Below are 14,189 nucleotides of genomic sequence, written 5' to 3' on the forward strand. Positions count from 1 at the left end.
GTGTGGGATGGTTATTCTTCTAACGCACATTGTTATCGTTATTGTTGTTGGTTTTGTAGTTGTAATAATGCAGCAATAGCAACAGCAGCAGCAGCCGCAGTAGTTGCTGCTATGTCGGCAGGAATGTGCACTTTGTGCAATTCTCGTCGTTGTTGTTGTTGTTGCTACTGCAAATTGCCTCGTAGCATTTAAGTCGAATTATGAAACTGGGCTCAGGCAGCCACCGTTGCTGCCCTCCACCCCAGCCCCCCTTGGCAGCCCAAAAACACCCTTTCAAACCGCCAGACACAACAGAAGCACCCATGCAAAACGTCAGGCAGAGAATGCCCTAAGGAAATATGCCTGCATTTTAATTAATATTGATTGAACTTATTCGTGCGCTGCAGGTGCGTTTAATTTAGTTTAATATTTGTATGGCAAAACAATTAAAATGCTACCCACCCAACAATTTCTGGCGGTAAACTGCGTTTAACTTATACACTGTGCATCAAATAACTACCCAGATATATATTCTAACAAACTCATCCACAGATTAAAAAGTTATCACAGTCCAAAAGTTGCATAGAACATGCTATCCTCCCCCTTGTCCTGCCAGTGCAGCAACCAAATTTGCATTTCAAATCTTTCACTTTTCCTGACTGTGCTGCATCTTCTTCTTCTTCTTCTGTTGCTGCTGTTACGCTGTTTGCATTGCACTGGAGCATATTCTCAATTTTGTCTTCTTATGCCCTGTCTTGTAAGTTGCATTTCCATTTTGTCACGAAATCTGTTACGCATTAGGAAAACAATTCCATCTCTATATGCAATGTTGCACAAATAACAAATTCCTCAAATAACATTGCTACAAACGAATTATTTCCACAACAAAAAAATAAACATTTATAAAAAATGAAAGGGAATAAAGTGTTCAGTATAAGAAAGTTGCACTTGCAATTTTCTTGATTTTTTCATTCTTTGCACAGTTTAACTTTAAGTGTGATTCGCTGTTGCGCTTGACGGCGCATGCTGCAAACACTAAAAATGAAATTGTTTTATGCAAAACTCAAAATTGCAGTTGAACTTGAACGAAAGTGAATTTGGCAACTATCAGAGCAGAAAGACGATTTAAGTTGAGCCATAAGTTTCGTTAGTCATTCAATTAGTTAAAGTGTCTGAATTTAAGAAAACATGAAGTTTATAGTAATTAGCGTATTGAATAATCGAGTTTTCAACCTTTATTTCATGAAAATGCAGAACACACTATTGAACACATTTTAAATAAACGTTAGAGTTACATATCAGCCAGCTCTTGACGGGTACGTAACGAATGTTTCCCAGCCCTGTAAAACTGACTTCCAATGTGACCATGCACTTTTCTGAGCAAACATTTTTGAGCAAATGGAAATTAAATTTGCTGTAATTTAAATTATTTTCATGTATTTGTCTACATTATTAAAAGTTTCTGTTTTTTGTATATATAATATTTAAAATATAGTTATCGACTAACATTGAAATAGATTATTAAATATAGGAACTCTGTGCTTTTATTGTTATGTTACTTAACATTTAAATTGACATTAACATATGTAGAGTTCAAATGCATTGCTAATTTTGTAGTAATTTTATAAATTTTAACTACTTAAAGTTGCAAAACTAATAATTTCAGGAAATAAATTGTATCAAAATAAGAAATTTAATTTTTTGCTCCTCATGAGCGATTTTTCCCGGGTAAAATTGGATTGCCACTGTTAATAACAGTGCAGAAAGCTGTTAGGATTGTATCGCTATATGTATGTGTATGTTAGTTATTTATTTTCACACTGTTTGCAGGTTAACTTTGTTGTTTGGCACGAATTTTACTTAATTGCGATGGGAAAACGTCGAACGCAGTCCTTGATCGACTCCAATTCTAGTGATAGTGACAGCGATGCGGATACCAATTTGGAATCGGTAAAGTATAATTGCGCATTAAATAAATTCCCCGACGCCCTTTTTGCAAGCAAGCCGCCAAAGTAAAAATGCAAAAAATCGAAAAGGGATGATTGACGCAATGTAAAAATCTATAATTATTTGCACACAGGATTTACTGTCGCTAGCCAGAAAGAGGAAGAAGCCAGCCAATGCCAACAAATCAGACTCGGACTCTGATTGGGCCAACAACAAATCGGGAGCACAAGGCGCCAAGAAGAAGCGTCCCAAGAAGGCAAGCAGAGATTCTAGTTCATCCGAGGAGAACTGGGATGACGACAGTCAAGACGAGGGCGCAGCACCCGCTGCCGCCTCTGTCGCCGAGAAACGCGCTGAACCCGAACAAAAGAAACCAGGCGAACAGCTAAGCGAGCAGGAGGAGGGCGAGGTCTCAGACAGTGATTCAGACAATGACAAATCCAAGTCAAAGTCGACATCATCGTCGAGCTCTGGCTCGGATTCGTCCAGCTCATCGTCGTCCAGCTCGGACTCTGAATTCGACGATGGCTACGATGATGATCTAATGGGTGACGAGGAGGATCGCAAGCGTCTGAATGGTTTGTCTGAGAAGGAGCGAGAAACTGAGATCTTTAAGCGCATCGAACAACGCGACCTGATGCGCACCAGATGGGAGATTGAGCGCAAATTGAAGCTGGCACGTCGTGGAGAACGAAATGAACGATCGAAGACAAAGGGACCCAAGAAGAAGACAAAGAAGGAGAAGCGCAGCAAGAAGACCAAGGAAATGCCACCACCAATGCCGGTGGCAATGCCCGCTGAACTGGAGGCCAGCAAGATCAGTGCGCTGGAGGCACGTGCCACAGCCAAGAGTCCCTCGCCACTGCCCTCGATACGTGAAGGACCCTCGACCTCGAGCATTGGCTCGGCTTTAGGAACGAGCAGCGGTGAGAAGAGTGGCGACGAACAGGGCGCCAGCGGTGTGTCCGATTACTTTGATCACAAGGAGCGTTCCAAGGAACGCAAGAAGAACGTGGAGGCAAACAAAACGGATGACAAACGCAGCAATGCGATGGCTGCATTGAAGGCCAAACGCGAAGGCAAAGCAAAACGAGGTAAGCATTAAATACCAATTGAATAAACATTAAAACTAATCAAGTGACATTGCAGAGGAGGAGGAAGCCAAGCGATTAGCAGAACGAGATCGGGATGATGACAAAGAGGAACTCGAGAGCGTCTCGGGCTGCAAATCAGCCGTCAAACTGAAAGCCTCGGAAATCTACTCAGACGACTCGGGCAGCAGCGATTGGGATGACGATGAGAAGCCAGTGGGCAAACGTTCGCGCTCCAATAGCAGCAAAGCGTCCAGCGAATCGGAGGACGACGAGAAGGCCACAAAGAGTCCAGTGTTTATCAACAATCGCGAGGATCTGAACAAGCTGCGACTGTCGCGCTTCAAAATGGAACGTTTCGTCAATCTGCCCATCTTCGAGAGCACCGTGGTCAATTGCTTTGTGCGCATCAGCATTGGCAACAACGGCCAGAAGCCAGTCTATCGTGTGGCCGAGATTGTTGGCGTTGTGGAGACGGGAAAGATCTACTCACTGGGCACTACGCGCACAAATCGTGGGCTGCGGCTGAAACATGGAACACAGGAGCGTGTCTTCCGACTAGAATTTATATCGAATCAAGAGTTTACGGAAACGGAGTTCAACAAATGGCACGAGGTGTGTCAGCAGGCGAATGTGGCGATGCCAACGATGGATCTGATTGAGATCAAACAGAATGACATCAAGAAGGCGCTCAACTACGAGTTCAAGGACGAGGATGTGGACAAGATTGTGGAGGAGAAGAATCGTTTCCGCAATCGCCCCACCAACTATGCCATGAAGAAGACCTGCCTCATGAAGGAGCGCGACGCAGCGATGTTGCGCGGCGACTACGACATTGCCAACGATCTGGGTCAGCAAATCGATCAGCTTGAGAGTCGCGCCTCCGAGCTGGACAAGCGACGTTCGCACAGTCTCAACTTGATATCGTACATCAACGATCGCAATCGCAAACGTAATGTGCAGGACGCCGAGAAGGCCATCATGGAGGAGGCGCGTGCCAACAAAGGTCTAAAAATATCGGATCCATTCACGAGACGCATCACACAGCCTCGCATGGGCTTCAAGGGTGGCAAGAAGGACGAGGATGATATGCTTCCTGCACCGTTACCACCACCACCGCCGGGCAAAAAGAAGAACGAGACGAGCACATCGAGTGCAAAGGCAACGGACGGCAAGGACTACAGTTTGTACTCGCTGCACGACTTCGACATTGATCTGGATGTGCCGTTGCCAGGTAAGTTGCCATTAACTATATTTAGATGATTAACCAATTAGTGACAACAATCCGTTCTCTCTCTAATTACAGTGAACAGCTCCAATGCGTTGCCGAAGCCAGCGAACAAACCAACCGAGACGGTGTCCAAGCGTTCACTGAACCTGGAAGACTACAAAAAGAAGCGCGGTCTCATCTAGCTGCAACGTTGAAACCACATTAGCGTTTCATTATCTATATCTTTACCCCTTAGGCTAGAGTTGCGAGTTGCCAGTTGCGAATTAAACGTGTAATCTTTCGATCGAAGTGACTATTTGAGGAGAAGGTGGAAATGTTTGTTAGCTTAACGCTCCATTTTAGCAGTACAATGAAAGATGAATCACCTATAGACATAATTTACGAATTGTATTATATTTACGAATATATATTGCCGCTTTGTACTGTATTGAGAGAAATTCATACCTGAGATCAACCAATTCCAAATATTCATTCTCATTCAGTGAGCAAAGAGCGCTGCATAATTTCTCGTATCCTTTTGTCTGTCAGTGTCCTGTTTATCTGTGTGTCTGTTTGCGATTCATATGCATATGTATCTTTTTATAATTTATTATCAACGATTAGCTGAATTTTACTTAACTCAAAACAATAAAGACTCATATACATTTATTACTTGTTGATATGCATTAGTCTAAGGATCACAAACTTCTTTTGTAATTTTGTTTAGCGTTAAGTTCTAAAGAATGTATTAGGTACTATATAATCTATCTGCCCTCTCTTCTCTTTTCACTCTTTTTCACACACTTTTCATTTGTTTCATCAATAAACAATTACTTAAGACATGCATAGATACATACTCGTACATCATTGTAATGTTCTGCTATATATCGTTGATGATAATGCCCCCCTTATAAGCATAATAAGAATTATAATTATACAAATAATAATAAATACATTAATTGTAATGCGTCGGTTGTAAGCATTGAACGCTGTATTAAATTTAAAAGAGATCAATTTAAATGTAGCCAGGTCCATAAATAAAAATGCTATACTCGTATCATAAGCTGTAAACACTTATTCCACTTCTCCCAAAATGTAGTTTCACTTTCATAAAAGCTGACCATCTTCTACTCTACTGATTACTCAACTGTACCACGATGAGAAATCGGACTTGGACTCGCCATCGGGTTAAGACTCTGATGGCGATGCTTCTTTTAATTGGTTTGCAGTTTGTTTGCGCAGCTGTTTTGGGTTGGTTTGGCTCCCTCCATCTCTATCCGTAATTTAATTAATTCGATGAAATTGTCTTTTAATTGAATGTGATCGTGTTACAAAGATCTTTTGGCGTATGTTCCGTTGGAAACTACACGCATTGAGCCGCTAAAGATCACAATTGAATTGAGAAGTTATATGTATATATGTGTGTTACATTACGACATTGCTTATGGAGAACCTTTCATTTGACAATCCATCAGAGAATTTGTGCTTCCCTCATATTTACAAATTGTCACCAGAGAATTTTTGTGTGATTTATGAGTTTTATATATTGCTAATGGAATGATTTTCAATAAACTTGTTAGAGTTCTGAAGCTGTGATTGACATGCAATGGAAGAAGATAGATATCAGTATCAGTTTTTAAAGAAATATAAAATTATTGGTTTCAGAAAAGAAATCGAATTTATTTGTTGCTTTTTTTGCCATCTTTAAGATTGTGTTTTTAGAATACTTAATTTGAAATTAGTTAGAAATCAACTTAAACTGGAATATATTTGTATTTTTATTATTCTAAATATACCATTATATTTAAAATATACCATAATTTTGAATGTAATACAAAATATACCAAAGTATCTAAGACCCGTAGATGACTCCTTCTGCCTGTTACAACCATTTCCTGCAGGCACAAAGCTAAAAAAATAAATCAAAAACAAGATTATTTCATTATTGAAGGAAGTTGTCATACGATCGTATTTAGAAACGAAAGAAAAAAACTCCATGAATGTCATAAAAGAGGGGAAACTGGCAAACTGCATTCATGTGCAGCAACTCAACTATTATGCAATAATTTATAGCACTATATCACATTATATAGTATTATGGAGTATGGAGTATGTAGATGCACTTCCGGTAAATGTGATTTTCGTTTTGTTCAAATCTTTGCATTCAGAATTCCGAATTCAAAATGCCAACATAGGGGAGCGAATGTTTGGCCAGAAATGGACAGAACTCCTGCTCGACCGACGAGGCGACGACACCTCGTCGTGACCATGTGAATGTGGCTGATCCGATCAGAAAAGCAGGAGGAGACAGTCAAGCAGATAGTCGATGAGGGGGCAACATGCATGTGCATACGAGTGTGAGAGTGTGAGAGAGTGTTTTGGCATTGTGGCACAATGACATTTTATCTCGAAATATGCAACAGAAGCACGTTCTCTGAAGCGGAGAATGTAATAGATCAGAGAAGCTAACGGCAGCATCTGAACCACAGAATCCAAATCACAATCAGAATCGGAGAGAATGCTGACAAAACTAACGATGCGTATCCCATGCAAATGGACATGCTTGGCGTGGGCGTTGCTTTGTTGTGTTGTGTTTGCGTTTGGGGACGCTCCGATGCATCTGTAGATACTTATGTGAGCGTACTTATAGATACATATGTATGTACATATCTATCTCGAGCGTTGCCGAACATTAAAGGCTGTTAATCAACAGGCGTTCAAGAAATAGCAAGTGGCTTTTCTTTTCTTATTTCTTTTCTCTCTGAGCTGTCTTCATCGTCCATCGTCGCCTCTTTGCGCTGTCAGTGCCCCCATCTTGAGCTCAGTCGCTGCGGCTGCGGCTGCTCGGCTTTTGCTCGACTCGGATGCCGTCACTTGCAACAGATCCACATCGGCAGCTCAAGCGTTCAGTTGAGCTCGTCGCGCACTGCAAACTCGCCGCAATAACTATTTTTGTGTAATTTTTTGTGACACGCGTCTCGTACTCGCCTGGTGCATTAGAAAAAGTCGTTAAATCGCCGTCATTCACTCTCGTTCTTTAATTTAATTTAAATCCCAGTGCTAACACAATACACAATATGTGTGTCAAAGTGTGCTCAATTGATCTGTTGCTTTTACTGCTGCTGGCTCTACTCTCTAGAATCAATGCCGAGCTCAATTTCAACAATGATCTCGAGAATAATCAGAAGTTCAAGAGCATTCCAACAACGATAAAGACCTATGAGAATGCCACCGTTACATTGCCGTGCCAATTGGACAGTAAGCACTAAACTAAATCACTAAATAAATAAGCGTAGCTAATTAATGACCAAGATATATTTCAAGTGTATCTTCAAGATACATAAATAAATACATAGTTAAAAACGGGCCTTGAAAGTGCCTCCTTTTGTGGCAGTGTCGCCACAAGGGGCAATTGGACCCGCGCAACACAATGACATTTAATTCGATTGATTACGTACATAAAACCGCTCAAATGACTTAACAATAGCCAGCTAAGGAAATTTGTTCATCACAATGGATTTTCTTCATTCGCTTTCAAATGTCGACAATAGTAGAAACCTAAACGGATTTTATTAATTTAACATCTTACTACTAAATGCTCTCTTCCCAGAGCCCTCAGAAGTGTCGAAGAATTTGTCTATTAAAAAGGGTTGTTGACAGCTTCAGTCTTGAATCTTGTTTTCTTATTCTATTTCGATTTAATGAAAAGATTCAGTGGAGATCAAACTTACTTCCAGTTAAATTCCCATAGTTAAGAACATAACTAAAAAAAATGGTTTGGTAATTAAATTTAGTTAAAAAATAAACACTTTAATTTCTCAAAATATTTATATACCAAGTTTGAGATAAGTTTCGAAAGAAAAATAAAGTGTTTAGATCGAATTCAAGTTCGATTTCTTGAATGAAACTTGGAGCATGAAATAAAAAGAATCAATTTTAATTACCCTACCCTATGCGTAGCAGGTATATGTTAATTACATATAACATTTAAGAAGTTAATTTCAATTTATGTTACCAAAAATAAAATATACGAATTTGAAGAATAAATTCTAAAATTAATAAAAAAAAAAATCATATGCTTTATTATTTTAAATCAAAATAGAGATTTTTTCAAAATTGAAAAGTAGCAAAATATAAAGAAATAATAATATGCACATTCAATTTGAAATACAAAATAACTAAATCAGATACTCGACAGTTTTTGTTTAAATATTTAATCATATAGCAAATATTTAATCACATAGCATATATGTTTAGTTGTTATATTTAATTGCTAGTATTAAACATTTAACATAGTTGTAATTAAACGAGCATTTGATGTTGAATCTTTCGTTTTGACTGAATTCCATAACCAATTTTAAAATGTAACTGCAAGATACAAAAGTATCTGTTGCTTGACTTGGCTTACAATTGAACTGTATCTCACCTCTCTGCAGCTCCTTTCCGCTTTGTGCGCTGGCACCGCGATAATGTTGCTCTGGTGGATTCGCGACATCCCGAAGTGCCGCCTCCAGATCGCATTGTGCTCTGGTCGAATGGCAGTTTGCAGGTGGCCAATGTGCAGCCCGAAGATACCGGGGAATATTACTGCGAAATCATGTCGGACACCAATCACGCAGTGCAAACTCATGCCATCGAAGTGCTCTATGCACCTATTGTGGCCACTGAACCCAGCGGTGACTTGGAACTGGCCATTGGCACCACCTTCGAGGTGGTTTGTCTAACCAAAGGCGTACCTCAACCTGCCGTTAGTTGGCGTCTAAATGGCAACACTCTGGACCAATACAGCAATGCGGCAAATCGTCAGAGTCACATCTTCGAGATCAAATCAAGGGACATGGCCGGACTCATCGAGTGTCTGGCAGTGAATGGCGTTGGTCCTCCAGCTGTAGCTGGCGTCTATCTTCATGTGCTCTGTAAGTTTTGCTTACTTTTCATACCCGCTACCCTCAGGGTAGAGGGGTATTATAACTTTGTGCGTGCAGGAAATGTATGTAACAGGCAGAAGGAGGCATCTTCGACCCTATAAAGTATATATATTCTCGATCAGCATTAAAAGCCAAGACGATATAGCCATGTCCGTCTGCCTGTCAGTGCATCCGTATGAACCCATAGATCTCAGAGACTATAGGAGATAGAGCTATAAGTTGAAAACCTATAGTTTAAAACATTTAGCAAGCCAACTTCCGCCCAAACAAATTAATAATGTTCGAATAACAAGCGCAATTTTGAAGCTAGAGATTGATGCATACAATAATAAGTCTGATTCCTAAAAATTTGTTTGCGATCAGATTGAAATTGTTAAGGTTATTTAAGAAACACTTTTGTATGGGCAAATTCGCTTACTTACTCGGGGTCCGAGTTGCTTTGGCCGACAATCTGGTATATTTTGCACTCTTTTCGGTATACTTTAAGTGTATTACAATATCAATATACCAAATATAGACTTTGGTATATTTTAATATTTAAGCGTAATATACCGCACTTTTTTGCTTTCATTAAAAATAGGTAGCGCGTGTCTCACAGTCGATCTAATTAAATCATTTGCTTTAATCACCCATATTTTAGTTGTTCCGGAGGTGTCGCTGACGCAATCTGTGGTCTACACCAAGGTTGGCGATCGCGCTCAACTCGAGTGTATTGTGGAGTCTGCTCCCACGGCCACGTTGCAGTGGTTCCATCACGGAGTGCCCATTCACATTGGCGCCCAGATCGGCAGCCAGCAGATGGAACTGCCCGACACTCAGTCACTCGATAGCCATGTGAGTCACATCAAGCATGTGCTGACGGTGCGCAAGGTGCGGGATTCCGACATGGGACAATACGAGTGTCGCGCCAGCAACTCGATTGGCTTCAAGAGTGCCACCATTGAGCTCACGGGTCGCCCTATGCCATGTGTCTTTAAAATCAATCCCGGCACTCAGAGTTCCACTTCGCATGTGCTCGCGTGGCAAACGGAGAGCTTGTTGCCCATTATGGAATTTAAGCTCAAGTTCCGACAGATTCCTTCAGGTAAGTGCTTGAGAATTAAGCTAAATAAAAATACTTCTAAATGTATTACTTCACTTTAAAGCAAATCTAACAAAGTCTGTCAGAACCAATTGGACAGAGCTGACGATTCCCGCTGAAGTTACAATTGGTGAGTTAAAGATATAGTAGACTATAAGTATAAATAACATTCCTGCAGCTCTTCTTCACAAAAATAAACATGCAGTCAATCTAATTTGCAATCAACAAATCTGGTCTCCCAAATATTTGCTGTGCTTACAATAAATCAAGATGTCAGCGGAGATCTATAACTCTATTTATTTGTATTCTAAAGCAAACAAATTTGGCGTGACTTGCTTATACAAAATAAATATATGTATAAGACAAACATTCTTATTCATTTGATATTCTATTCATAGACTTCTTTGAATTTGCATTTAAAATTTAAGCACATATTTTAAAGGCTTCCTTAAGGTTCCATTTACAGTGACATTTTTGACAGACTTTAAATTCTTTTTATTTATACGCTAATGCTAAAAGACTTTGGCGTTACTTGCGTTTACAAAATAAATATATAATAGAAACTTCTTTAAATTACCATTAATATTTCAGATCATATTCTAATGACTCGTTTTAGGTTTTTGACAGAGATTTATTTATATTCTAAAACAAAAAGAATTTGGCATGACTTGCTTAAACAAAATAAATACATAACAGAGCATATTCTTATTTAATTAATATTCGATATAAAGACTTCTTTGAATTAGCATTTACATTTAATATATTCTAATGCCTTATTTAAGGTCCCATTTACATGACATCCTACCCGCTACATGGACTGCAGCCGGCCAGTCTCTATGAGGTCTCTGTGCTGGCCAGGAACAGCTTTGGCTGGAGCGACAGCAGCAAGACAGTGCGCTTTGCCACTGGAGGCGAGGGTAAGTTCTCCACTTTGTGTTATCTAAAAACTATTCAAATACATATAAATTCACTTGAAATTCTAGTTGAGCTACCCAATTATTCAACGGAATCGGAGTTGCAGTACGATGCCACGGAGGAGATCTTTGACAATCAGATAACGCAAAGATCGCACATATTTACGGCCAGCATGGTGCACAATAACAGCGCTGTTAGCCAAGTTTACAGCGCCTTGGCTTACATAACGATATGCTTACAAATTGGCCTCGCAATGCATTACACATAAAATTAACTAATTAATTGTACTGAGTTTCAATGTTCCAAAAAATAAATATAGTATATCAAAGTATAGAACCATCTAGAATTTATGAGGCATGCGAAGAGACTGTTGGATTCGCATAGATCTCTTCGGGCTCCAGTTCGGGTGTGATGCACCACAAGGCATCAAATACCATCAGCTGCAGCAGCCCAGCGCCAGCTGCACAATCCTCGTACGTTATGGGAGGCAGCTCCCTGCTCACGTGACGGCCATATATCTTAACCATCTTGTTGTTTAAGCATACCAACGAGATGGATTTCTTTTCGTGCTCCTCGTGCTTCCACATGTCCCGCAAAATATTCGAGAGTCGTACTATAAATTCATCCAATGGGGCCACAGCTGTCTTATCTTTTGTGGTGTTCTTATTGCAAATTGTGCTCATTTGCTCGTTGTAGGTGGCCTCCGTATACAACTCAGTGATGAGAAGACTTGCGATGCGCACACTAGTCGGGGCGAACATGTTCCTCAATGCTCTCTGCAGATCACGAATATCATCGACTAACGGCGGCATCTGCAGTCCGTTGGATTCGATCAATTCCGTCACAACTTTCATGTGCATTCTCGTGTAATCGCATACAACTCCTACATAGTTAGTTATTGTCTTCTTCTTCAGCTCTCTCAATATGTAACCCAAGGCTTTGGCAATATTCTGGGGCGAGATGATCTGCAAGGATTTAAAGAATGTAAAAACTACGCTGTCTATAGATTTGTCGATATTTGCAAGGCGCTTGTGTCTCTTAAGCAAAAAAATTGTGCACTTATCTGTAATATATGTAATTAAAATTAAATATTTCCAGTACAAAAAACATAAACTACTTTATCAAAAGAGACACAATTGCACAATTCATTCATTCATTCTCACTCCTTTAAATTTGTGCATTTAATTGCGAAATGCACTAATATGCAATGCATTTAAGTTAAAGATTTAGAGCAACTATTATAGTACTATTAGTTTAAGTTCACTTACAGCTTTTTCCGGAACTTTACGTTTGACCTCTTCACCTTTCTTTTTATCGTTTGAGACTAACTGTATATATTTGAGAAAGTTAATGTATTTGTTTTAGTCTATATAATGAGTAAGCTTACTGATAAATCCACGCTGTCACTATCAACTTCTTCCATGGTGGCTAATTGTACCATGCTCCTCGCATACAACAGAGTAAGATCCTCTCCCGTGGTGCGAGATACAAATATTGTGAATATCTACCCAAAATATATTTAGTAAATCAGCTTTAATAAGCGAAGTATTGCAGACTTACCTTGTGAACATATGGGTTTTTTCGCACCACAAATTCTTCCATATTGATCATATAGGTTTTCCTGCGATCAATTCGCTCCAAGAGCTCGGGATGAAAGTACTCCAAACTCTCATTATCCTCTGTTCTGCGCACCTGCTCGATGCGCCACTTCAACTTACTGGCCAATATGTCACACTCAGCCTGTCTATAAACCCGAATCTCAGCAAAGTCATCAAGCTGCACCCGGGCACCAAACTTTGAGATTGCCGGTCGCCTTGGTCGCAGGTGTGGATAGTTCAGCTTGTGACGAGCTGTAAACAGACGCTCATAGCGCTCCTGCTTTGTGCCCTCCTTGTTCAGGCCATAGGCATAGAGCTCGCGCTCCAAGTCGATTGCAGTGAATTCAGTTAGCGGCACTTCCATTATTAAACGCAATTGTAAACAAACAGCGAAATCAGCTTGCCACTGCGTAACCTCAAGTACATAAATTGCAAAAAAGTACTAAAATATACCACAGCCATAAATGAATACTAGCTCGCCATTTGCAAAAAACGTGCGAATAGGCGCCATTTTTAAACAGCTTTTTAAATGTCTTGCCTACAAGCATTTTTATTTTCCATTATTTCATTTATTTAATGTTAGTTGCACAAATTAACATTTCACCAAAAAATATTGACAATGATTTTTAGGTTTGAAAATTTCAATTAACAAAACCTTTTTTATGATGTAATTGCTGGTAACGTATTTTCTTTTCAAATTATCTTAGTTAAATGAATGATATTACTATTTAAAAATAAATATTAAGTAAATTATAAAGACTTTTTACTATTTTATTAAGCTAATTATAAATGACTAAAACTACAATGTTTCCAAATTTGAATAATTAATTTTTTTGCGCTTGCTTCGCTAGTAAATTTATTTTATTTGATTTGAAATTATAAAAACTTATAAATTATATTTAATATTTAATACTAATTAATGTGGTTATCAATTATTTTTAATTATATAGATACCAATTTTACTAAAAACACTTTCCAAATTTAAAGAAAATCTAACTTTTGCCGTTTACTATCGCTGGTACTTTATTTTGCCCTCGCATGTAACATATTTATTTTTAACATGAGCTCACCTGGTTGAATGAATGCTTTTTTTTATTGAAGCCAATAATAAATTATGAATACTGTTTGCTATTTAATCAAGTTAGTCAGCTTGTCTGCATCATATCAGATAAGAAAACTTCCTGAAATTTATCAACATTTGATTAGATCACTGTGGTTCATGAAAATAAACGCGAAAACTAAAACGTTGACCAGTCAGTTGAAGCAAAAATTCCTGTTAAAAAGATTATCAAGAAACACTCACAAAGTTATCATCAGAGAGATTAATCATTAGCATATTCGTGCTGCAGAATTCTTAGCATTGTTATGTGAAGTTATGCCATACATCACCTAAGTCTTTAGGTAAAAAGTAAAATTTTAATCTCTGCTTTTTTTATTTCA

The 14,189-nt window shown here is 39.0% G+C and overlaps 3 protein-coding genes across 3 annotated transcripts; 2 read left to right on the top strand and 1 right to left on the bottom strand.

Annotated features, from left to right (window-relative positions):
* The first annotated feature begins 1,782 nt into the window (after positions 1-1,782).
* LOC117568621 (RNA polymerase-associated protein Rtf1) lies at positions 1,783-5,282 on the top strand. The gene is made up of 4 exons (XM_034249407.2): positions 1,783-1,929; positions 2,060-3,020; positions 3,076-4,251; positions 4,324-5,282. Exons 1-4 carry the CDS (start codon positions 1,849-1,851, stop codon positions 4,428-4,430), a joined length of 2,325 nt encoding a protein of 774 aa, XP_034105298.1. The 5' UTR covers positions 1,783-1,848; the 3' UTR covers positions 4,431-5,282.
* A 1,799-nt stretch (positions 5,283-7,081) lies between these two features.
* On the top strand, positions 7,082-11,479 carry LOC117568625 (neurotrimin). Its single transcript, XM_034249415.2, has 6 exons — positions 7,082-7,485; positions 8,664-9,143; positions 9,796-10,239; positions 10,301-10,366; positions 11,019-11,153; positions 11,220-11,479. The coding sequence occupies exons 1-6, from the start codon at positions 7,305-7,307 to the stop codon at positions 11,417-11,419; spliced, it is 1,506 nt and encodes a 501-aa protein (XP_034105306.1). The 5' UTR covers positions 7,082-7,304; the 3' UTR covers positions 11,420-11,479.
* Positions 11,480-11,498: 19 nt separating this feature from the next.
* Positions 11,499-13,169, bottom strand: LOC117568629 (uncharacterized). The gene is made up of 4 exons (XM_034249420.2): positions 12,712-13,169; positions 12,539-12,655; positions 12,420-12,479; positions 11,499-12,116 (listed from the first exon to the last, which is right to left on the bottom strand). The coding sequence occupies exons 1-4, from the start codon at positions 13,111-13,113 to the stop codon at positions 11,499-11,501; spliced, it is 1,197 nt and encodes a 398-aa protein (XP_034105311.1). The 5' UTR covers positions 13,114-13,169.
* Between the last annotated feature and the right edge of the window lie 1,020 nt (positions 13,170-14,189).

This window comes from Drosophila albomicans, chromosome 3 (assembly GCF_009650485.2).
Source record: "Drosophila albomicans strain 15112-1751.03 chromosome 3, ASM965048v2, whole genome shotgun sequence".
Classification (NCBI taxonomy): Eukaryota; Metazoa; Arthropoda; class Insecta; order Diptera; family Drosophilidae; genus Drosophila; species Drosophila albomicans.

Excerpts from the sequence above, each read along its gene's own strand:
- LOC117568621 (XM_034249407.2), top strand. The coding sequence starts at position 1,849 with ATGGGAAAACGTCGAACGCAGTCCTTGATCGACTCCAATTCTAGTGAT. Across the intron at positions 1,930-2,059 it reads CGGATACCAATTTGGAATCG|GATTTACTGTCGCTAGCCAG; the intron begins GTAAAGTATAAT and ends ATTTGCACACAG. Across the intron at positions 4,252-4,323 it reads TCTGGATGTGCCGTTGCCAG|TGAACAGCTCCAATGCGTTG; the intron begins GTAAGTTGCCAT and ends CTCTAATTACAG.
- LOC117568625 (XM_034249415.2), top strand. The coding sequence starts at position 7,305 with ATGTGTGTCAAAGTGTGCTCAATTGATCTGTTGCTTTTACTGCTGCTG. Across the intron at positions 9,144-9,795 it reads CGTCTATCTTCATGTGCTCT|TTGTTCCGGAGGTGTCGCTG; the intron begins GTAAGTTTTGCT and ends CCCATATTTTAG. Across the intron at positions 11,154-11,219 it reads CTTTGCCACTGGAGGCGAGG|TTGAGCTACCCAATTATTCA; the intron begins GTAAGTTCTCCA and ends TTGAAATTCTAG.
- LOC117568629 (XM_034249420.2), bottom strand. The coding sequence starts at position 13,113 with ATGGAAGTGCCGCTAACTGAATTCACTGCAATCGACTTGGAGCGCGAG. Across the intron at positions 12,656-12,711 it reads AAAACCCATATGTTCACAAG|ATATTCACAATATTTGTATC; the intron begins GTAAGTCTGCAA and ends TATTTTGGGTAG. Across the intron at positions 12,117-12,419 it reads GTAAAGTTCCGGAAAAAGCT|ATCATCTCGCCCCAGAATAT; the intron begins GTAAGTGAACTT and ends AAATCCTTGCAG.